Raw genomic sequence first — 23,091 nt, 5'->3', positions numbered from 1 at the left:
ATCCTTAATCTAATTTAATTTAAAACCAACCTAATAACCACCTATATATATATAACCACCACCACCTCCTCCCACCACCACCACCTCCGATTATCACCACCGATTACCACCACCACCACCGCCCACCACCGCCGATTACCACCACCACTTCCGATTATCACCACCACCAACCACCGATTACCACCACCACCTCCTCGCACCACCACCGCCACCGCCTATTTAAGAAATGTAACAACATCAATGCAATCACAATTAAGTTCGGTTACATAATAATTTTATCGAGTATAAAAGACGCCAGCCGCAACCTGATTCTGCCATGGGACCACTCCGGAGGTATTTTCCAACAAACCCTTCGCTTTAATTTGATTTTGATTGCTTCAATCGAATAGAAATCATCAAAATAGGGTTTTAATAGGAGTTACAGAGCCATGTTCGGTTAGGTCGATTTTCCAAAAAACCCTAGTTTACAAACCGAACTTCTTGAAAATGAAGAACACGAAGAACAGTTCGGTTCTATTGGATTTAAAACTAAGTCACCGAACTCTCTGTTCGGTTGTTTCGCAAAAAAATTTAAAATTACAAAGTAACCGAACTCCACCCTTAGAACCGAAAAAATAAAACAAATCCAGTCTAACCGAACTGTGTTGTTGTGGCCACTATGTTGAGTTCCAAAATAACCGAACTTAGCCAATAGAGTTCGGTTTGTTCGCAAAAAAAATTAAAACTACAAAGTAACCGAACTTAGCCAATAGATGCTGGAACTTCACATTTTTTTTGTTTGTTAAGTTCGGTAACTTCACAATTTTATCGCAGAAACCGAACTCAGAGTTCAGTTGGTTAGCTGTTAGGTTCAAGTTTGCGAAAGAACCGAACTTTGTAAACTTATATACTCTTATATTACGTAAGTTCGGTTAGATCAAAAGTGCATGCAGTTTGCGAACCAACCGAACATAACACTGTAACTCCTAGAAATTATTAGAGAGTTCGGTAACCTGCGTGTTTGGAACAAGTAACCGAACTACACTTTCAGATGAGTTCGGTTACTTGTTCATCTCACGGGGCAACCGAACTACAACTTCAGATGAGTTCGGTTACTTGTTCTTCATATAAAGTAACCGAACTGTTCAAAATCCAGTTCAAATCCGGATCATTTTGAAGATTAACAAATATTCTAGGAGAGGATGGAGATGAAGAATCAGATGAGTTTTCATCATTTGAATACTCAAACTTAGTGAATTGGAATTTTTTTTTTATTTTCCATGTTTTCTCCTTCATCTTCTCTAACTCTACTCTCTCAATAATTCTACTCAACTAATAATAAACCCATCTTTTAATTTAATCTCATTAATTATTTTTAACTAAATCATTCACTAATTATAACCTAAAATTAATTAAGAGGATAGATTATGTATTAAATAAATAACTAGATATGGGGTGACCTAGAATTACTTCTAATGCCTTTACCCAAAATAAAATCATGGTCCCCAAAAAAACCATGGTCCCCAAAAAAATCGTTCATTCGTTACAGGGTAGTAGCAACCCAGGAAACATGGCAACTTATGAGATTGACATGGGTCTTTATTGGGTTTGGGTCTGCCACCAGGCTTGTAAACCGGGTACAAGGTCATCTAGGAGTAGAAGCGTAGGACAATAACTCAATCTCAGAAACATTGTTAGGAAAATCACAGAACCAAAAATTATTTCTAAATTCTGTATCTAGTGAACAAAAATGCTGCTATTTATTAATTGGCAACTTTTCGGCTCAAGTACGTTTTTTTGCGTAAAGAACATACTAGTCTAGTTTCTTGCTTCAGAAAATACTAATCAAGTTTTACCAGAACCTCACATATACCCCTTGGAAGCATTTTTACAAAGAAAGAAAAACTAAAGGACATTTGAATAATAGTCCCAACTTAAATATTTAGAATCTTTCCTTTAAAAGATTACTTCTTACACTGTCATAAATATGCAATAATTTGAAGTCGTGATCAAATTATGTTCATCTCTAGCTAGCTACTTATTATAATGCTTCTTTCTATGTGGGAGAGTTTACTGTCTTCGGGAAGCGAAAGTTTGTCCAAAGTTCCACGAAGAAGGAACAACATCGAACAAAACTAGTGTTTTCCCATCAGATAGAGTGAGTTTAAAAGACAATTTTTGCTTCGTGAGATTAACGCTGCTTTGCCAATTTGCACCCCAGTTCCGGTGCATCTGAATCCATGATCTCGTTCTTGTACCCTTAATCCATGCAGCCTTAACAGATCCACTCCCTGCGACGTTCGTTATCATAATCATATTGAAAGTTGAATGACCCTTTAATGTGAACCGTACTCCGCCCTTCCTTTTACATGGCACCCTTCATCACAAATACAGACGGTAAGAAAATGGAAAGAACAATTTGAAAGAACATTTACAGCATTCGACCATAAGGGGAGGCAAATACTTAATAGATTGTAATTTACCTTCTGTAAACAACGGGAATAATTCCTTCATTGCCACGGCGAGCAATACGAAAGAAAGCAGAGCTAGACATATCAAAATGCTGGCGAGGTTGATCACACCATCCTCCTTGGTTATTTGGAGGACAAAAGTTTGTTGCAGTAACCACCACAGTAGCTCGTTTGAGACACCATTGCGGGTCAGTTCTAGCATTGCATCGCAACTGATAACATGCACCACAAGCTTCACCACCTCTAAACAATGCACCACTTAATGCTGCTGTGTTTATACCAAATCCAGCATGCATTGTGTTGTCATAACCACAAGCTCCTCCTGTATGCATAAAATTTCAACATCAACATACCATAACTGATCTGAAAAGTCTTATGAACAAATTTAACAGAAACAAGAATCAAAAATTGCATGTTCATACCAAGTGAAGTGGGGTTTTCGTATTCTCCATAGTAAGTTGCATGACCATTTTGCCAACAGTTAGCTCCATTGATCAAAACCAAAAAACTTAATAAAACACCAAACCAGTTATCGAAAACAGTTGCCATTTTCTTTCTAAGTATCTTGATTTTGATGCTTTGATTTCCTTTTTCAGTTTTGTTTAGTGATACAAAATACATGAAGGGCCCGTTCGATATTTATAGATAGCACTTAACGCGTTTGACGGTGTAATTATACGTAGAACGATCTGTTTTTTAATGGTAGGAATTACCTATAGATCCTATTATAGTGTTCTTAGTTAGTGGCAGGTCCCCCACTAAAGCCCAGTAACCGGAGGTCCATAATTAAAAGAAAAGAGAAAAATGGATCCAATTTTTTTAGCCCAGGTCCTGCACACGTGTGTAACCTATTACGTGCATTTTAAGAATTCCCAAAATAGCCTTCACTATATATAACAGAAATAAAAGCCAGCTTTCCTCAATTTTCTTTTTCTTCTCAGATCCGTTTTCTCTCTCTCTCTCTCCCTCTCCTCTTCTCTACTGCTGTCGCTTATGAAGTTTAGACCTAGGGTTTGTGAAGATGTTTAGTGGTTTTACAGGTATGTTATTTAATTTTTCTCCAGTACTTCTTTGTTTTTGTTTTGTTTCTCAACTGAATCATGAAAATTCGATCGATTTCATGATGTTTTCACTTTCTTTTTGAGGTTTTGGTAGTTCGATCTCATGATGCGTCTCTTGTTTTTCACGTGCTGCTGATTTTTAGACTATGAATCAACAGTACATATTTGGTATACTGAAATATACTACTCTAATCTTGTTGTTTTTTATAGTTTTGGAGATTTTTCTTGTTTGATCCAGAAGTACATATATGGAATACTCAAATAAAAGTGTTTCGATTCTATTTTTTCATAGATTCGTTACTTGTTTTTCACATGCAGCTGAAATTTAAATTATGAATCAGCAGTACATATATGATGTACTAAAAAATTATGCTTTAATTTTGTTATTTTTGTAGTTTTGGCTATTTTTCTTCTTCGATCTAGAAGTATATATATGGAATATTGGAAAAAAAGTGTTTCGATTCTGTTTTTTATGGATTCATTACTTGGTTTTCACATGCAGCTGATTTTAGTTTCATTTTGGTTGTTTTTTATATGCTTTTGAGTTGCTTTTGTGTATCAATCGTCTGTACGTATATGATATACTAGTGGATTTTGATGAAACAAGTTCATATCTAAATAAAAAATCATGTTTTATGTTTATTTCATTAGTAGATCTGATATTTTTATGATTTTTGGTTTGTTTTCCAGTTTTCTTTTGTGTATTAACCATCAGTACATATATGACGTACTGTTTATTTTTGTGTTTACTATGAATTTATAGATTTTTTCTTATTTTTTTGGTTTGATCCAGGAGTACATATATGGAATACTGAAATATGTGCTTTGATTCGGTTAGATTTTACGGATTCATCCTTCTTCTTGACATTCAGTTAAGTTTTTCTCTACCTGATCAGGTGCATATTAACTTTGATTCTTCGTTTTTATTTACTTCTTTAAAAAAATGAGTTCGATAGACTTACAAAATGAGTCTTTACAGGGATACCAGGTAACCCTAGATTTGTTAATTTTCAAAGCACCAAATTTGAAATTTTGAAGTTTCGTTCAAAATCCTAATTTTGATTTCCTTGGATGAGCAAATTAGTTCTGAGCTACTAGAGGCATTATACGAGAAATTTCAGTCTGAATGTGCAAAGTTCTCGCAATATCAGGTCAGTTAAGGAATGCGGGACAATTTTCAGGTCTTAACATTACTTTGTTCTCAATTACTTGATTTCCTCTTGGAATCCACTTTGAATAACGATATTTTACCTTGATTTGTTCTTATGGGTATTTTATTTTGCAGTTTGATTTGCAAGGAATGATTGATTTAGTAAAGTCTGTAGCTGAAGATACTGTGAAAGGGGAATAGGAAGCTCCCCAGCCAAACACAAACAATAAAATCCAAACAACGGGTAAAAATAGAGAAAGAAATAAAATTATTGATCAAGTGACACAGACTTATGGTGAGTATAATTGTTTTCTCATTTTTATTTCGGCTATGATGCCGGTCGTTGTTATAATCTGAATCGTTTATGAGACGAATATGAGTGTTTTGGGCATCAGTAAATAAGATTAATGCTAAAAATGTATGGTGGTGATAAATGTGTTATTTGTCTTATGTGCTATTAATTACTTGGGAGAAAGTTTGGATATAAATTAAACCCAAATACTGATCGATTACTTGGATTCATCACTTCTTGACATGCAATTGAGTTTTTAGTTTATGAATCTGCAGTACGTATATGACGTACTGATAGAAACTTCTTTTGATTCTGTTTTGTTCATAGTTTTGCCACTTTTTTTTGTTTGACCCATGAGTATGTGTGCGAAATTCTGAAATAGATGGTAGCTTTGTTGATGTGTTTTAATATTGTTATATTCTGATCACATTTACAGGTTCCATATGTCCAACGGATACACACTCTATATGTAAGCAGTTGGACAGATATATACTCAGATTTATAAGTAGTGCAGCAGATATGTACTCAGATTTGTAAAAAGTGCAGCAGATATGTACTCAAATTTTTAGCATGGTGGCAGATATGTACTCAAATTTGTAACACAAATTTAGCAGATATGTACTCAAATTTGTGGTATTTTATATGTTTTAATTAAATTTGGACCTCCCGATAAATAAAATCTCGATTTGGTAGAAGTATGTTATTTCACACATATTTAACCAGTAGGGTATATTAGTCATTTCCATGTTTTCAAAAAATTTTGGACCCTAGAATAAGAATAAAATCCAGTTGGACCCTCCTATAAATAACCTTATGAGTTTAGGACCAAACAAGAAATTTTCCTTTTTTAATGCACAAAACTCGTATTATTGAGGATCTTAAATCCAATTTTATGTTGAAAGAAAAACGCGTCACTATAAAATATTTGGTACAATAATGTACGGAAGAATTGCATACGGCGTTATTTAGACATGAAGTACGAGGTCACATGGGAAGCAGTTAATGCTTGCTTGCTAGTTGCCGCTAAAGTCTTCCCACTACATTGCTACTATAGCTAGTATTTGACCGTCCTGTCGCGTCGGTGATTGATTCCGCTGCATTTCCTCACAATTTCTTCATATGATTAAGGTTATACAGTATGCAATTTTCCAACTAAATTTTATTTTTGATAATATAAATTATCATGCCTGGGAGACATTTATTGCAACGATCAATACAGCGGAGAAATGTTGAAAAAGTTGGCACCCCGGTGTTTGTTATATTTTCCCACTTAATTAGCAAAGAACAGTTCGGTGAGAAAACAAAAATATTAAGCAAAAGACTCAGGTGTAAAGAGTTCTTTTTTAAAAAAATTTGTTTAAAAGAAAATTCAATTTCTTAAGAAAATGAACATTATTATCTCTTGATTATAGGCATGATACTGAATCAAGAGAGAACTCACATATAGATCTTTGACTTTAAGTTTCATGACAAAATATAAGAAATTTAAGATACGGATTAATTAGATGCTGAGAACTTGAAGTTTCGGAAGCTTCCTACAGTCCCTAACAAAGCCAAAGTGCTCGAGACATGCAGCCAACATAAGCATAAGTTCAGAAATTTTCCATCCTTTTCCTTCTTATTAACATTCTCCTTGTAAATGTAGAAATAGAAACAATTTCGGAAACTAAGTAGCATTCCGTGCATGAGTCTGAATGGTTTTCTCTTGGTCTCTCATATTGTTGAAGTAACTTTAGGCAGAGTCTACTCCACGTACCTTACCAATCAGATCCAACTGCACAGCGTGCTTGCCTGGGGTAAAAGTTACAAACAGCAGCATTCTGAAACCTAGATCGAAAATCAAAGAGACAATACAATACAAAAAAAGTAATAAAAGTAAAGGAAAGACTGAAGCTTTTTAACTGAATCATGTGTTCAACAACCATACAGTATGCCGTTAGCAGAAAATAACATAAAGAAGATAACATGGACACTCATTAGAAGGTAATCAGCTCCAACAATCAACCATCAGTAGTCAGCCAACTCGTACTTGACCACAATTCACAAAAATAGGAGAAGTTTATATCACAAAAGTCATCATAAAATTAACTCCTTGCAAACTCTATGAACTACCATTTATAGCAGTAGGTATAAACTTCCTACAATCACTAAAATTGAATATCCTTAAAAGCTTAAACAGTTATATTCCAAAACAGAGCATTCAAGACCATATGAACTTGGATTCGTGGGCATATGTTAAAAATATTCACCGATAATTTCAAAATGAAAATCATGGAAAAGGCTTCAGTGCTCAGGTTTCCCTGGATTATGATCAATGAGGATGTAATATGTGCTCATTAGGTTCAGGATTCACCGATAAACATCTCACCGTCGGCTTTAACTTATCTTCAGCTTTAGTATCTTCTTAGTTTCTTCATCTTCTTCAATTTTATCAGATTTCATACTCTCAAGAAGCTCGTCTACCTCTTTTCCTTCTCTGACATTAGCCTTAATCAAAGCATGATACATTTTTCTATCCATAGGGATCACATTCTTTAACAAACCAACAAAATTTTCAACCTCTTCGACCCGACAAGTATCACCTAGCCAACTCAACACAGCAGTAATCGTTACAGGACTAGGTTTCCAAGCTGTATGCTTACCAACACGAAGTTTCATAGCCGACTGCATGCACTCTAGAGCCTTCTCCATCTCATTCTTATTTACATACCCCAAGGCAACTATCCCCCAACTGTTGGGAATTGGAGTCCTCCCTTTCTTTACTAAGTGGTCAAGCATTTCCCAGGCCTTATCAACCAAACCTCTTTTACAATAACCAATGAGAATTGTATTGGGCACACGGAAATCATAATCAACTGTAGAAGTTTCCCACTCCTTCAATAACTTGTCTGCTTCTTCGAAGTCACCTAGCTTCACCCAAGATCCCATCATGGTAATATAGTCCACGTTAATAAACTTCTTGCACAATTCCTTCTTAAGATTCCATAGCCGAAGCATCTCAGATTTATTGCCAAGACTTGCATAAAGTGTAATGAGATTGTTGTATCCAAGAGCGTCTTTTTTCTCTAGTTTTTCCTCGGCTTTCTTCAGGTAGATAAGAGCTTTTTCATTGTTGCCTGCTTTAATTTGAGAATTGGCAACCATTGTGTAAGTATTCCACCCCACAACCATCTCGGCCTGCTGCTCCATTTCTTGAAGAACCTTCTCCATTCCATCCACATCAGATCTTTCTAAATACGAGGTTATGCACATCGAATAGCCGATTCTGTCGGGCAAGACCCCATTCTCCTTCATTTCGGCCCACACTTCAAGAACTTTATCATATTGGTTGGTATTCTTATATAGGGCCATGATGTTATTGTAGGTGATAGAAGATAAGGGCAAACCCATCTCCTTCATCTTCTTGAAATGGGACAGTGACTTATCAGTCAAGCCCTCTCTCACATAACAGTGAAGTAGTGCTCCATATGTCTGAATGGTTTTCTCTTGGTCTGTCAAATTATTGAAGTAGCTTTCGGCAGAGTCTACTCCATGTACCATACTAATAAGATCCAACTCCACAGCGTGGTTGACTGGGGTAAATTTGCATACACCGGTTTTTCTAATCCACTCCGAAACCTAATTCAACGTTCAAGGATTAAATGAAAAACAAAAGAAAATTAAGAGTAGCTGAGATTAACTGAACCATGCTTCAATAATATCATTACCCAAAGGGACTTCCGACTTCGGCATTTTATGGGAATACATTACCTATTTGACGATTGATAATTCATCTTATCATAATGCCGGTTATGATACACATGTATATATCAACAGAATATGTATGCAAACCATACATCAATGACTGGTAATTGTAACATAGATCAGAGTTCTTTACTATAATCATTCATCTATTTGCTACAAACTGGATCATTGCAGTAACAGGACTACCACATTATTAATATTGTATTTATTAGCGACAGCTAGATACCAAATGTGCCCTAATTTGTACAATTTTTGTTTTAATTCTTCAATTACAGAATAGAGAAAAGCATGATTCATTATTCTAAGAAAGAAAATCGAATGGGATAGAGATGAAAGAACCTCAAGAGCTTGTGAGTATCTCTTACGCAGCCTGAGATCACGAACGACATTAAAAAGGACTCCAATTTTGACTTGCTTTCCAGACCACTTCTCAAGTTTGGGAAGCACACTAGTACCAGGTTGGTTGAGTTGCATGATACTTGAATAGAGATCGTAATTGTTGTTAGCTATTCTACCACTGCAGAGTGACCTAATTCCATATACTTGATAACATTTGACGTTTAACTTCAATCGATTCATTATTGAAAATAAACTCGAACCCGTTTTTAGTTTTGGAGTTTCGTAATAGGGTTTGAGAGTTTGGAAAGGAAATTGAAATGCAGAGTGGTTTTGATAAAGACGAACATAAGCCTGGAATGAGAAAATCGAAGGGTTTAAGGTTAGAATATTTTAAAAGCGCACTCTAAACTTTTAAAGTCGGACTCCAACTAGGAGGACTCAAAGTATATGGGTAGGCAGTAGGCACCAACTTAAAACATCGACAGTCTCAGCAGAACAGGACGAAGTTCAGTCACAACACTATTAGCAATCGAACGATTGCTACAACCCAGCATCAAAAATGTTTGATTCAAAAGTTTTCAAAACAGTCCAGCAATTAGTATGGTGCCGCCGAGGCGTCTAAGTTTTCAGATTTTAGTCGCTTTGATGATTATTTTTTTTAAGCCAAAGGGGAATAACAGATACATCCCTAGCCGAAGTTACAGAAATAGTAGGAGGAACATTCCCCCATTCTCCAGTATTAAAAGATTTGCGGACTGATTTGGCCAGACAGTCAGTAACCTTATTACATACTCTAGGTACATAGCTACATTTCCAGCTGTTGCTGTATTCTACAAAGTTGCACACAAAGATAAAAGCGAAGAAGATTGCCAAGGAGGTAAACGCAATCCAGCATTTACCAAACTCTTTACAGTCTGGGTAAACCCAACGCATTGATGATTTACTATCGTTGGGTTTACTTTCTTACTTACTCATTACTATATTAGTGTAATATTTCTCCAATATGTTTAGTTATTGATAATTCGCTTGTTTATTTATCATAATGCATTGTTTCCTTTAATCAAAGCACGGAGACGACCACGAAGACCCATGCCGTGGATGGTGAACATAAGTAGTGGATGGTGAACATAATCCAGTGTTTTATTTTTAAAAGGGCCGACATGAATCAATCAGGCGCCACTTGCATGCATCTTGCTCGCTTCATTTCCCATCTCTTTCAATATTTGTTACAATTCAAAACATCAAATGTAAAATAATAATAGATAATACATTTGTTTAATCAAAATTTCCTCACCACAGATTAGTGATATTCTAAGAAACATGTTGACCTAACTATTAAATATTACATTACAAGAAAAAGAACGAAATCAAATCATATAGCTTAGACCTGCACGGAGAAATTGGTGAGGGCTTTTCTTCCCAACATAGATAACTGTTGAAGTTTTAGAGACCTGTGCATCCTGCTGAATCTGTAGTAGTTCAAACTCACTAAACTGACTCATTAGCTCTACTTTCGCTTGTACCTGCAAGTGACATTGGAAATGAACAACAAATAAGCAGTTGCTTTTCAAGTTATCAGAATGAAGGCAAGAAGCCAAATTCTTTCTTTAGCTTGGTTTTTACTACTAGGCCAACTAGTCAAGGTTATCACTACACAAATTCCTCCATTGGCTAGATATTATTTTGACATAAACATATAAAGTGACTTCAACCAATGTATTGCTAACTTAGCTCAATGAGCATATGCTATCTATTCTTAAAATAAACCCTGCTGACAAACAGACATAGCGCAGAGAATTGAAAAATGCATGTATTAATTCATACCGTGATTTGCTCTTAAAAGATTTGGTATTTTTCTTCATCCCACCCTGTGTGCTTTTCTTCTGCTTCTTGTCGTGCATGTCACTCTGGAATAGTTCTTTCATCTCTTCTGGTTTTGATTGAGTTCTCTGAGAAGCGCGTTTAGGAGTCTTCTTTTCAACCTTCCTCACAAATTTGCCTGCAGCTTGCGCCTTACTTACGGCTTTCACTGCTTTTGCTGATCGTTTAGCCACGTCTACCAGTAATTTTCCTTCCTTTTCGTTCTTATTATTTCCTCTTCCCTGTAGGTAGACATTCACAATATTCTTCTTGTTACAATTATCTTACGGTCCGCAACTTCACTAACTGATATAACTGATAGGAAAAAAAAATGTGCAAAGATACAAACCTGCTTCTGCTCGGCCTCTTGATCCTCCAACATCTCACGATTAGCTTCCAGTCGTCTACGCTTCTTCCGTGGCATATTTTTCTGTTCAGCAAGAAACAGAAAGTAAGACACCCCCATATCACAAGCACTACTAGGATGGAAGAAAAACAAATCAAAGGTACCTCGCGCTCACGCTTTCTCTTTTCCTTCATTTTGAGATCTTCTGCCTCCTGAACACTAATTACCTCCTTGGATGGACCTTGCCCATTGTTCATAGCAGCCTTCTATTTATCATCACAAAAGATATAAAAATCATCATACTGCACATTATTGGTTCAAGCATGGTTGTATCAGTGGCATTTCCTACCAATGGATGCATCAGTCCTAGAGTAATGTACCACAGTTAGCACCCTATAATTTTTTGAATTTTGAAGCATGTGATGGCCATTAGTTAGACTATTTATGCTTCATAATTGAAGAATCGGAATTACAATCTATCTGCAAATTCAGTTTAAAGATTACTACTAGTCATCTCAATACACCATAAAAACGATAAATAGATGCAACACTTCAAATTATAAGATGCGCCAGTTGCGAACATTTCATTTAGGTCAATCAGTGCACATACATGAAAGTAAATAACTTGCTATCTACAAGTTACCTTTGCTGCTTGGGATGCAAGTAATTTCTCCCTTTCTGTAGAAAACCAGGTTTTTTTAGGGCGTGAAAATATTTCATCCCGGTGTTTAATGATATTTTCTGCCTGTAAATGCCAAAGCTTAATATTAGAAACTAAAGCTTACGGAAAGCAGTAAACTATCTAAAAAGAGGACTTGCAGATCATGGTTATCTAAGAGAAATCGCTTCGCTTATCTAACTAACAATGCACCTTTGTCTGCGAGTGCAGAATCTGACACAAAATTTAAAGAGTTCACTTTCCCAACACAAAATTCTAAGAAAACACATGTGGATTGGGGCAGAAATCATACCTTTGTTGCTTCCATTTCAGCTTTTCTTATGGCTCGCTCTTCCCTGCATGAAATTTTCATATGAGTAAGATGCTTGAAGTCATTTAGGTTGAAGATCTTTGAAGTTCAAAATGAGTGCAAACCTTTCTTCCTGAAGCACCTCCGAAACTTGGTCTTCTAGTTGCTCAATCGTTTGGCACCACTTGGATATTGATTGCTCTGCAACTATTCTACTCCTCAACTTTGAACCAGCTCTCTTAGCCTAATGCAAATATTTACTCTTAATCACGTATGCTTCAAAAATGATCTCATATTTTTTAAAGGTAACTACTTTGCACAGTTTCCATAAAAGATATATTTACTCAACGAACAACACAATTTATCATTTTATTTATCGAAAAATGTGAAAAGTACAGCCTTTATAATGCAAGAACAACACTTTCCACATATGTGAGCGAAAATTGAAAATGCAGTAGTTAAACAAGGGGATACCCCTAGGATATTTAATACCAATTGGAAGAAGTTAATCACTTACAATGGCTCTCAAGATAGACCTATCATTATCTGTAACAAATGTAACAGCATATCCTGCTCTTCCAGCTCTAGCTGTACGACCAACTCGATGAACATAGCTGCATGAAAAATCAATCAAATAATACAAAGTAATGTCAGAATGTACACAAGTACTACTTTATTTGAGCAACCGAGTAAAGCAGATACCATCTTTATTTAAAACAACAAAATGATAAAATACAAATTATGACAAATCAAAACCATGATCAATTGATCATGACAAGCTGTGCTGACTGGTGACTGCTTGGATGCGGAAAATAGGAACCAGAATTAACACCACAAAAACAGTGTAGACATCACACAAAAAGTAAGAGCTACGATCATAAATTGAACAACCAAAACTTGTTGATCATATCAAAATGTAATATGGTGAGCGTGAGGCCAACTGTTATCAAGTACTAGGGAAACCATCAAGAACCAAAGTGAAGGCCATGCTTACCTAGTAAGGTCACGAGGGCATGCAAAGTTTATAACTGTTTTAACACCAATAATGTCAAGCCCCTACAAAAGCACCAAAAAGCAGGTGTTAGAACAGAAGTGCCTAGTCCTATTTCACAGAAGAAAAGAAAAGAATGATAGAAGACTGCAAAAGAAGCTCAAGGGATGGACTCAGAGGAAAAGATTAACTTACACGAGCTGCAACATCAGTTGCAATTAGGAAATCCACTTCCTGCTTCCTGAAAACTTCCAAGGCCTACAAACATAACCAGAAACACGTTAGACATGATAAAGGAGGTGTTAGATGGAAGCCCCAATTCACAACGAATTACACCATAGACATTTGGTCTAAACAAAAATAAACAGATTAAGTTTCTTCGTTAGAAATTTCAAAATTCTTGTTGCCCTGCAGAATTTGACATGCAAGTATGCAACTACATGAACTGCTCAAGGACCAATAAGATTAAATATAATATAGTAGCTTTTCTTAAGCAGGGTAACCATGGCAACACTAATCCAGTCATATATTAAGAGGCAACTCACATCAAGACGCTGCACTTGGGTAAGATTTCCATGAAGCTCAGCAGCTTTAAGGCCACATAATCCAAATATAATTTTTAACCTGTGGGCAGCTTCTTTTGTTCCACTGACAATACAAACATAAAAGGATGATTAGCTCAGATGATCCAGCAGTTCCTGGGAATGACCCTTACAGACAAGTACTAATTCCTAACGAGAGCAAACTAGCAAAATTCCATCTTTTTTCCAGCTTCTAGTCCAGTCAGTGTACCTACTTGATAAATTAGAAATCTTAAAACAATAACACAAAATCAACCAACACAAACTGACACTTAAAAAAAATAACAACTCAGGAAACAATAGCGGATGACAATCAACCAGTTTAATGTCTTTTAACAGTAAGAACCTGAAAATGATCACTTGAGATGTGAAGGTTTTTGAGCACAATGCAAGAAGAACTGCTTCCTGATTTACTTCCCGTGTACGGCGCACTCTAACTACCCTGTACAAACAAAGTAGGTGTTTTGTTAGACTAACCCTTGCTATCTCAGGATACAATTGTAATAAGAAACGCGATACTGTTAACAGAAAGCGTAGAAATCTTCCCAAATGTGCAGGTGAATAGAACATAGTGATCTCAAATATAGTATGATATTTTAATCAATATGAATGCAAAAAGGAAAGAAATACTAGACAACTGAAAGGATAAAAGCGGCTTACTCTTCAGTCAGACTCGCAGGTCGTTTTGTAGATGGATCTGCTGAAAGGCGCAAAGGTTTATTTAAAGAAAGCTTGATAAGCTCGTCAACTTGCTCAGTCATGGTGGCTGAAAATAGCATGGTCTGTCTTTTTTTAGGACAAACACGAACCTGCAAGAATAAGATTATATAGTCATTAGATCCACAATTCTACATATTTAATGTGACCAATCCTAAAGTTAACTTGAAGCCAAAAATAAATTTAAGGAAAATAAGAAAAAGTAGGGGGGGATGAAGTACAAGAAACAATTAATATACATGCGATTATGCAAGAAAATAGAAATATATGAAATAACTTCAAGGATGGAGAAAAAAAAACGAAGAAAAAAAACACTAAGCAATGGATTAAGCATACCAGCTCACTAATTTCGGCACTAAATCCAAGTTCTAAAAGACGATCTGCCTCATCCAGGATTAGAACTGCAAGATCTTCCAACCCCACAGACATTGTATTTCGCAAATGATCTATCATACGCCCTGGAGTGGCCACAACTATATCAGGCATTGACCTCAAGGCTGCCTCTTGTACCTGAAAGAACAGGAAACCATGGTTTAAAGTAATGGCCACGTAAGCACAAAAGCAAGCTGCAAATTTGTTTCAATGCAGAATGACAAATTTGCTATGCCTAAATAACTAACTGTGCTCTTTCCTACTTCAGTTAAGCATAATGTCTACTCAGCAGACTGAACAATGAGCATCAAAGGCTTAAAAATTAAAAACCTGCTATACTATCTCAAGTATATTGGAGCCAGAATACACAGCAAATGATGTATAGACTTCATTTCCTGTCGCGGCTTAAATAAAAACTTGCTAGACATATAATCAGGCCTAGTCTACAAGAATGATTTTAGTATAGGGATAATTATGTGCAAACTGTTATATACCACTACATGGACATACCTTTGTTGAAAGTCCACCAACAACCAGGCAACATCTGATATCAGTAAATTGCGCAAGTTTCTCTATCATACTATGCACCCTGTTAGAAAGAAATAGGGCACATATGATACACTGTTAATATGATAAAAAAGAATTAAAGAGAGATTTAGTAGCATAAATAGACCCCATTTAAGCAACCATAAGAACCAATTATAGATCTATACAACGTGAAACAAATTAAAGCATGATGATGGATATCAGAAAAAGTAGATAACTTACTGTACAGCCAACTCTCTTGTTGGAGTAAGAACTAGAACCCTTATAGCATGTATGCGCTTAGGACGGAACAGTAACCTCTCCAATACAGGTAAAGTGAATGCTGCTGTCTGCGCAAAAGAACCAAGCACTACTTCAGCCAGGATATATACCAAAAATTAAAGGTGTTGGGGCTAAATATTTATGTTGGAAATCTCAAGTAACCCAATAAATATATAAGCACTTTACAAACACAATACCTTCCCAGAACCAGTTATAGCACTTCCACAGATATCACGTCCACTTAATGCCAAAGGTATACAGGCAGCCTACAAAAAGAAACCTTAGAAATTAACCAGAAAACAAATTTTTCAAAGAACAAAAAAAAAAAAAAAAAAAAAAAAAAAAAAAAAAAAAAAAAAAAAAAACTAAAGCTGCAGCGTATCAATCAAACCTGAATAGGCGTTGGTTTATTGTAACCTAAAGCTTCACAAGCTCTAAGTAAAGGACGTGAAATATGAAGATCCATAAACGAATTGGCATGAAACGAAGTACCATCAGAAGATGAAAAGAAGGGTTGTTTAGCAACTACAGACTTCTTAATCTCTTCAATTTCTTCTTCTTTATTCTCCTCCTGTTATATCAATAAACCGACAATAAGAATTTAATCAAAAAAAAATTAGGTTAAGAAAAACACAGAGGTGTATAAAGAGAGAATTAATTATACTTGTTCAGGTTCAGGTTCAGACTCAGGGTCATCTTCATCACTTTCATCAGGGATAGGAAGAGAATGTTCTTCACGAACTTTAGAAATTTTAGAATCAATAGAAGTTGTACTTCTTCGAGCATGTTCTTCCGCAACTGATTCAGAGTATACACCAAAATCCCATGGAGATTGTGATTTTCTAGGTTTTACAGTTTCTTCTTCGTTGTCACTGGTTTCAAACACGAATTTGGGTTCTTCCTCCTCCATTTTTGATAAATCGAATGAGAACGAATAACTGCTGAAGTTAGTAGCTAGGGTTTAGCAGTTCTGCTATCCCCTCTCTATTGGGAGAGAAAAATGAGAGAGAGAAGAGAAAAGGGTTTAAGCCTCGGTATTCACATATTAGAAGACGGCGTTCACTATAAGTGTGGGTCTAGCCTCCAGCCCACCTGGATGTATCATGGTCAAGCCACGGGCCTCATGTGCCATGAATTTAAATTCTAGCCCATTTTGGGAAATTCTCAATTCATAAATTTCAGCCGACTCGATCTGTAATTTGAGTGGATACAACATCGAATTCATGTGCGATTCGGAACCAGTTGATAGACGCATTTATGTGTCTAATTTGTCCCAATTGTTTATATTATTAGTGCTCGATTTTGTACTTATTTGGTTATTTTATGTCTTTGTAGGTGTTTTTGGAGAAATAAGCTTTTACGACGAAATTGGCTAAAAAGTGGTTTTTGCGCTCGTGGGAGAAAATTACTATACGGACTCTCACTTTGGATAAATGGTAACCTAATTACTAAGGGGCACCCCATTTCAGGGCATGTACTAAAGGGGCACCGAAACTGGATAGGGGGAGGTCATCTTCAAAGTTTCAAACTGGATTTTGGCGGGAAAAAAGGCAGCAGCGTCAACAGTTTTGGATCAAGGATTTGAGCGACCTAGGAGGCGATTCAATGGGCAAATTTGGTACCCACGGACTCTACAAGACATAAGCGACCTGTTAGAAGCGATTAGACCCATCTAATTGGGCTGGATAAGTCAGAAAATCCACACAAAGTCAAGACAGTGCACACGGTTTCTGTTTAGGGTTTGAGATTAGTTTGAGAGATTTATGGGATATCTTGCGTGGGATATACATCAAAACAGTTGGTTAAAAGTCCTAGAAGATATTTGAGACGATATAATAGCTATAAACAGCCTGTAACGCAACAAGAAGAAGATTATTCTTCAAACAACCCGTAAAGAATAATGGATATTTCCAAGGGGTTTGATCGAGTTTCAAGGGGATTTAAAGCCTATAAATAGTTGGTTTTATGTCAGAGAAGGAGATGAAGAGTTTGGGGTCGATACAGAGCCAGGAGGAGCGAAGAAGAAGGAGTAGCCGCAATGTTCACCTGCTGCTGCTGCTGCCATTAAAAAGCTTCAAGAACACGAAGAACAGACTCTCCAGGACAGTCTTATTTTCAGCATCTTCAGAACAGTCTTATTTTCAGCAGCTCAACAGCAGAAGAGAGGTGTCGCAGTTCGCTGCAGTTTTCTGTTGTCGTTCTTTTCTGGACGTGTTTTGTGAGTCTCAGAACTACTATTTTATAACTTTTGACTCTTTTAATCACACTTTGAGCTTTGAATTAATATGTTGAGTGTGTGATTGATATGAATAGCTAAACCCCAATACTGGGATGATGGAGGAAACCATTATTTATGCATGAGTAATTTTATTTAATTCTTTTATGACTATTTGCACTATTATGAATGGAATTATGATTTTTATTGATTATTTGTGATTTTGTCTGATGATGTATGCTTAATCCATGAGATTCTTGATGCATCATGCTTATGATTTACATATAATACTTACAAAATCTATTTTTGGCAAAGTAAAAGTCGATATTTGTTATCAATATAAGCTTTAATTGTCTAGAATTAATAATTGAATCGCATGAGTATAAGAATTGGTGAAATCCTGAGTCCCAGTATCTCTTGATCCTGTGACAATTTTGTATATATTTTTGTTTTTAAATATATTCAAGTCCGAGCATCGAATCCGTATTTACCGCAATCGAAGTACTACAACAAAATGGCGCCGCCGACGCGGACTTGTATATAGATTTGTTTTTAGGTTTAATATTTTATTTTTTTATTATTATTTGTTCCTTTTTACGTTTCTTTTTGTGTCTTTGATTTACAGGTTCGAAGTGGAATACTAAGGACTTGGGAACAAAAAGCTTAAAGCTAAAAGCTAAAAGAGAAGAAAAAAATAGACATAATATTTTTTTTAGGATTTAATCTTTATTATTTTTTTATTTTTTTGTATATAGGTTTTATTTATTTATTTTAGAATTTGTAAATAGGATTTATTTGTCATAATTTTTGTAATTTTTTGGACTTTTTTTATTTGGACTTTATTCTGGACTTTGGACATTATTTTTAAAACCCTACGGAAGGGTTATAAATTAAAAAAAATAAAAATTAAATACAAACTGTTTGCAGGGAAGGACGACGATTATATATCGTCTCGGCCCCTCGGGTTCGCACACGGCATAGGAGTCGTGGCCCGAGTCGACGACAACGGTTCATCGCCCGTCTGGTACGGGAGGTAAGTCCAATCGAAACACCCGCGAATCTCCTGCAAGCGGGTTACTGTCTGCCTTAAGGTGATAATTGTTTGAGGACGAACCGGACTGTCTTTATTTTCCTAGTAAAGGGCAAGGCCTGGCCTAAACAAGATAAGGGTTCGGATTTCATCACCGTTCCCTTCTTGCCCGCCTTAGGAAAACGAAACCTAATGCGAACCCAAGCTTAAAATTTGGAATAGAACGAGACCGATAGGGTAACGAGCTTAAATAGGAAACTCGTTCGAAAAATATTGGTTGCTCTTTAAGCACACTCCAAAGTTCATGATGGTTTCTGTGAGTTGAATGCGTGACTGCGCCGCCTTGTGATAGCAGTGAGGCCTTGGGTATCAAAGCTCCACTGAGTTTCCCTCGCCTCAATTCAACTTACCTTGACTCGGATTGATTCCAGAGGGGTCTGCTCAAATTGCAACGAATTCCCTTTCGAAAGATAGAAGCTGGTCTAGAAACAATCTAAGTGGAGCCATCATGCTTTTTGTTTGCTAGAAATCTTTAGGTTTGCTTTGGTGGAGTCGAGTCGGCCTTGTTTGTGATTGCGTAGAATTCCCCTGCAATTAAGAATGTCGAACTGGTATGATAGAAGCCAATACAATGAATATCGACCTGAATTTGAATATGGACATCATCAGTATTATGACCATAGTGAGAATAGTGGCTGGGGACGCCAACCTTTTCAAGGTTATGGTTCATACCATGGTGAGCCCAATTACTATCCGCACGTGCATCAGTCTTACGAGCAAGAAGATTATAGTACTAGTTCTTCGTCTCTAGAGGATACAATCAAACTATTGAAAAGTAGTCCTTTTTATGATCCTTCTGATAATTCCTCTTTACTAGAGTCAACACGTAAGTTAGCTGAGTCGACGCGTAAGTTAGCTGATATGAATAGTATAATTATAGAAGAAAGAACTACAATAATGAGTGAACCTTCTTTAGAAGACCACCTCAAGCGGATAGCTGAGACGAACGAAAGAATTGCTCGAAATTACTTGAATTGCCAATATAGTGTATCTAATAATACCCTTGAGAATGAAAATAGTTATTTACATAATCAAGATAACAAGGTTAGAATTGGTAGCACTACTTGTTTTGATGAGGTTCGATCTTTTTCGTGTTATAATGATGATTATGATGAGGATAGTATTGATGAAGAACATGAAATATGTAGGAATAGTGATCAGGAAGCTAGTAATCCAATTGAGCTTTATAATGATTATATTATTTTTACTTCAAATCCAAATAATTTTATGATTATTCACCTATTCAAGAGGACGAGGATTTTATTAGGAATACCACCGTTTTAGACGATGTAGTATGTCCTGTTTACGAATCCGGTAAAGGTTTAGAGGAACCGGTTTATCTTGAGACTACTGTTTTCGAGTCGAACGATTTAGAAACTGTAATCGATGATGGTTTCGAGGAACGGTTTTACCCTGAGAATACTGTTTCAGAGTCGTACGATTTAGAAACAATAGTCTTAGATGAACTCGTAGAGATTAATGAGGATACACCGCAAGATTACAACTTAGAAGAATCAATTGCCCATTTTCAGGAATCTGATGACCTAGAAATTAGGGAGATTGTGGCTAGTCTAACTAGAGACACTGAAAACTCTAAGTTTGGGGGTGATTATCACTTTCCTAGTGCTTTACCTTTAACTCTCAGAAAGTCCCCTCACATAGGACTTGATATCCATGCCTCAACCATCTTACAAGATTATCTTCATACTAGGTTTCCCGAACCTAATGATGTCATGAAAAAAGTTCAGTCGTTAGAAACCCATCCTCTGGTTGATGTGGTTTGCCCAGGCTATGATACCCAAATTGACTTTGTTTTCCCACCAAATAGTTTTCTTCCAATTGTGGGAACGTATAGATTTCAAATGTGTCACTTATTAAGTTCTGAGACTAAGCCTAAGTACTTTAGGAAATTAGAATCGACACATTTGCTTCAGAATGACCACTACTATGACTGTGGTCAACTATGTAAGTCATACCTAATTGACTTAGAGGATCCTAAATTATTTAGGTTATTTTTGATTCCAGGTTATTATCTGAGTTTTTCCAGACTCTAGGACCTAATAATTTGGATCCTACCTATGAGGAAATGCATCCGAGGAAAATAGTCTATTTAGACCCCTTCATAGAACCTGAACCTGAACCGCAATTAGCGATAGTTATCCAGAAACTAGGTAAGGGCATGCCAGTATTGTACATTTTCTTGGTTTACTGCAGTTTCCTTTTGTCATCTCTTTTTGGTTTTAAAGACCCACAGTTATTCCGACTACTGTTATACGGTTCGAGTTGACTAAACCTTTTCTATGTCTGGCTGAAGACTTTAAACTTAGCACTTCTTGGGAGGTAACCCAAACTCATGCAACCAGGTAATATCTTTCCTTAACTCTTTTCCTTCGAATGGTAATAGTTTCTCCTTGTTCATGTTTTTAATTTTATGTTTAGAACATTGAGGACAATGTTAGATTTAAGTTTGGGGGTATGGGAGAAACTTTTTAGTTGCAATAAATAAACTCCAGAGCTTAGAAATTTATGCCTATTGAGGATTGCACTAACTAATCTAAGTGGATGGAAGCATTTTGATTGTAGGAGTTTGAGGAACCAATCTGATTAGATGGAAACATCTAAAGAGTCTATTCATAAAAGCACAGAGCTCAGGTGTTAGAAATAACATGATAGTTTCACCATATCTCGTTGAGTCCTTTTCACTTCTATTTTTATTTTTTGTTTTTAAACTATGTTTCTCTAAGTGATAGGTGGGGCCCACGATTCAAGTTGTTACCAATGCTAGGGTGAATTAGAGTGATTGAGATACCATGAAAAAAAAAAGTTGAAAAGAAGAGATGAAAAAAAGATGAAAAAATGGTAGTACCAAAAGTAAAAAAAAAAAAAAAAAGTTGAAAAAAAAGAAAAGAAAAGAAATTGAGACCAGACCATTTGACCAAAAGGAATAAATTCAATAAAGTCGACCACTGGTACCCTTGTATATGCCAGTTGTGTTGACCTAGAGTTAGGTTATCGACCACTGGTACCCTTGTATATGCCAGTGTGTTGATATTAGTCAGACTAGTATCTCAATCCATTAGGATAGGTTCATTTTGGCGGAGGCCTTCAGACAGATATGGGAAACGTCGTTCACTTAGTAAACATCAAAACCATCATGTTTTTCTATATCCATCTTCTTGATCTATCCATGTGATTAGTTTTGACTCTGAATATGATGTCCATAGTGCAACTATTGAGTAGAGCTCTGTCACTTAGATAATTTTAGTATGCTTGAGTGCAAACTCGTGTACAGCAATTGGAATTTCGCATCAGGGTACTTCTTCCTGTAGTCAATAAGTATGCCAACCAAGGAGATTCTTTAGTGCCTTCCAAGGTTCTGCGTAGATAGCTAAGCTCTGGAGTATTAAGGTTTTGTGGGTACACCTCTGGTAAACCCCCCGGGGACAACACTCCGCCACTAGGGCCACCTAGTGGTTTAACGGCTTACTGCACGTGCTAAGTGTAGTCATTTTATTTTAGATTAGATTTGCTCGAAGGCTAGCAAATAATAAGTTTGGGGGTATTTGATAGACGCATTTATGTGTCTAATTTGTCCCAATTGTTTATATTGTTAGTGCTCGATTTTGTACTTATTTGGTTATTTTATGTCTTTGTAGGTGTTTTTGGAGAAATAAGCTTTTGCGGCGAAATTGGCTAAAAAGTGGTTTTTGCGCTCGTGGGAGAAAATTACTATACGGACTCTCACTTTGGATAAATGGTAACCTAATTACTAAGGGGCACCCCATTTCAGGGCATGTACTAAAGGGGCACCGGAACTGGATAGGGGGAGGTCATCTTCAAAGTTTCAAAACTGGATTTTGGCGGGAAAAAAGGCAGCAGCGTCAACAGTTTTGGATCAAGGATTTGAGCGACCTAGGAGGCGATTCAATGGGCAAATTTGGTACCCACGGACTCTACAAGACATAAGCGACCTGTTAGAAGCGATTAGACCCATCTAATTGGGCTGGATAAGTCAGAAAATCCACACAAAGTCAAGACAGTGCACACGGTTTCTGTTTAGGGTTTGAGATTAGTTTGAGAGATTTATGGGATATCTTGCGTGGGATAT

The 23,091-nt window shown here is 36.4% G+C and overlaps 3 protein-coding genes across 4 annotated transcripts; all 3 read right to left on the bottom strand.

The window, feature by feature from the left end:
- Positions 1-1,767: 1,767 nt before the first annotated feature.
- On the bottom strand, positions 1,768-3,045 carry LOC113330398 (expansin-A12-like). Its single transcript, XM_026577218.1, has 3 exons — positions 2,873-3,045; positions 2,463-2,772; positions 1,768-2,356 (listed from the first exon to the last, which is right to left on the bottom strand). The coding sequence occupies exons 1-3, from the start codon at positions 2,997-2,999 to the stop codon at positions 2,050-2,052; spliced, it is 744 nt and encodes a 247-aa protein (XP_026433003.1). The 5' UTR covers positions 3,000-3,045; the 3' UTR covers positions 1,768-2,049.
- Positions 3,046-6,829: 3,784 nt separating this feature from the next.
- On the bottom strand, positions 6,830-9,455 carry LOC113290749 (pentatricopeptide repeat-containing protein At4g21705, mitochondrial-like). Its single transcript, XM_026540336.1, has 2 exons — positions 9,037-9,455; positions 6,830-8,571 (listed from the first exon to the last, which is right to left on the bottom strand). The coding sequence occupies exons 1-2, from the start codon at positions 9,274-9,276 to the stop codon at positions 7,330-7,332; spliced, it is 1,482 nt and encodes a 493-aa protein (XP_026396121.1). The 5' UTR covers positions 9,277-9,455; the 3' UTR covers positions 6,830-7,329.
- A 696-nt stretch (positions 9,456-10,151) lies between these two features.
- On the bottom strand, positions 10,152-16,695 carry LOC113290740 (DEAD-box ATP-dependent RNA helicase 28-like). Of its 2 annotated transcripts, none has more exons than XM_026540325.1 (19): positions 16,343-16,695; positions 16,070-16,249; positions 15,876-15,944; positions 15,640-15,746; positions 15,382-15,460; positions 14,836-15,009; positions 14,443-14,591; positions 14,129-14,224; positions 13,747-13,849; positions 13,397-13,459; positions 13,205-13,266; positions 12,728-12,824; positions 12,336-12,454; positions 12,214-12,256; positions 11,886-11,987; positions 11,407-11,508; positions 11,246-11,326; positions 10,861-11,138; positions 10,152-10,559 (listed from the first exon to the last, which is right to left on the bottom strand). In XM_026540325.1, the coding sequence occupies exons 1-19, from the start codon at positions 16,586-16,588 to the stop codon at positions 10,544-10,546; spliced, it is 2,166 nt and encodes a 721-aa protein (XP_026396110.1). In that variant the 5' UTR covers positions 16,589-16,695; the 3' UTR covers positions 10,152-10,543. The 2 variants fall into 2 exon arrangements, with proteins under 2 accessions (XP_026396110.1, XP_026396114.1); XM_026540329.1 differs by having other exon boundaries at positions 11,407-11,505.
- Between the last annotated feature and the right edge of the window lie 6,396 nt (positions 16,696-23,091).

This window comes from Papaver somniferum, chromosome 1 (assembly GCF_003573695.1).
Source record: "Papaver somniferum cultivar HN1 chromosome 1, ASM357369v1, whole genome shotgun sequence".
Lineage (NCBI taxonomy): Eukaryota > Viridiplantae > Streptophyta > Magnoliopsida > Ranunculales > Papaveraceae > Papaver > Papaver somniferum.
This window is presented reverse-complemented; position numbering and strand designations above follow the sequence as displayed.

Bases quoted from the DNA above. Each gene is read 5' to 3' on its own strand.
- LOC113330398 (XM_026577218.1), bottom strand. From the start codon at position 2,999: ATGGCAACTGTTTTCGATAACTGGTTTGGTGTTTTATTAAGTTTTTTG. The intron at 2,773-2,872 runs GTATGAACATGC...TTATGCATACAG, and splicing joins CGAAAACCCCACTTCACTTG to GAGGAGCTTGTGGTTATGAC. The intron at 2,357-2,462 runs GTAAATTACAAT...TTTGTGATGAAG, and splicing joins ATTCCCGTTGTTTACAGAAG to GGTGCCATGTAAAAGGAAGG.
- LOC113290749 (XM_026540336.1), bottom strand. From the start codon at position 9,276: ATGAATCGATTGAAGTTAAACGTCAAATGTTATCAAGTATATGGAATT. The intron at 8,572-9,036 runs GTTCTTTCATCT...ACGTTGAATTAG, and splicing joins GATACTCACAAGCTCTTGAG to GTTTCGGAGTGGATTAGAAA.
- LOC113290740 (XM_026540325.1), bottom strand. From the start codon at position 16,588: ATGGAGGAGGAAGAACCCAAATTCGTGTTTGAAACCAGTGACAACGAA. The intron at 15,945-16,069 runs GTTTGATTGATA...TTCTTTTTGTAG, and splicing joins ATAAACCAACGCCTATTCAG to GCTGCCTGTATACCTTTGGC. The intron at 15,010-15,381 runs GTATGTCCATGT...CTGTTCTTTCAG, and splicing joins TTGGTGGACTTTCAACAAAG to GTACAAGAGGCAGCCTTGAG.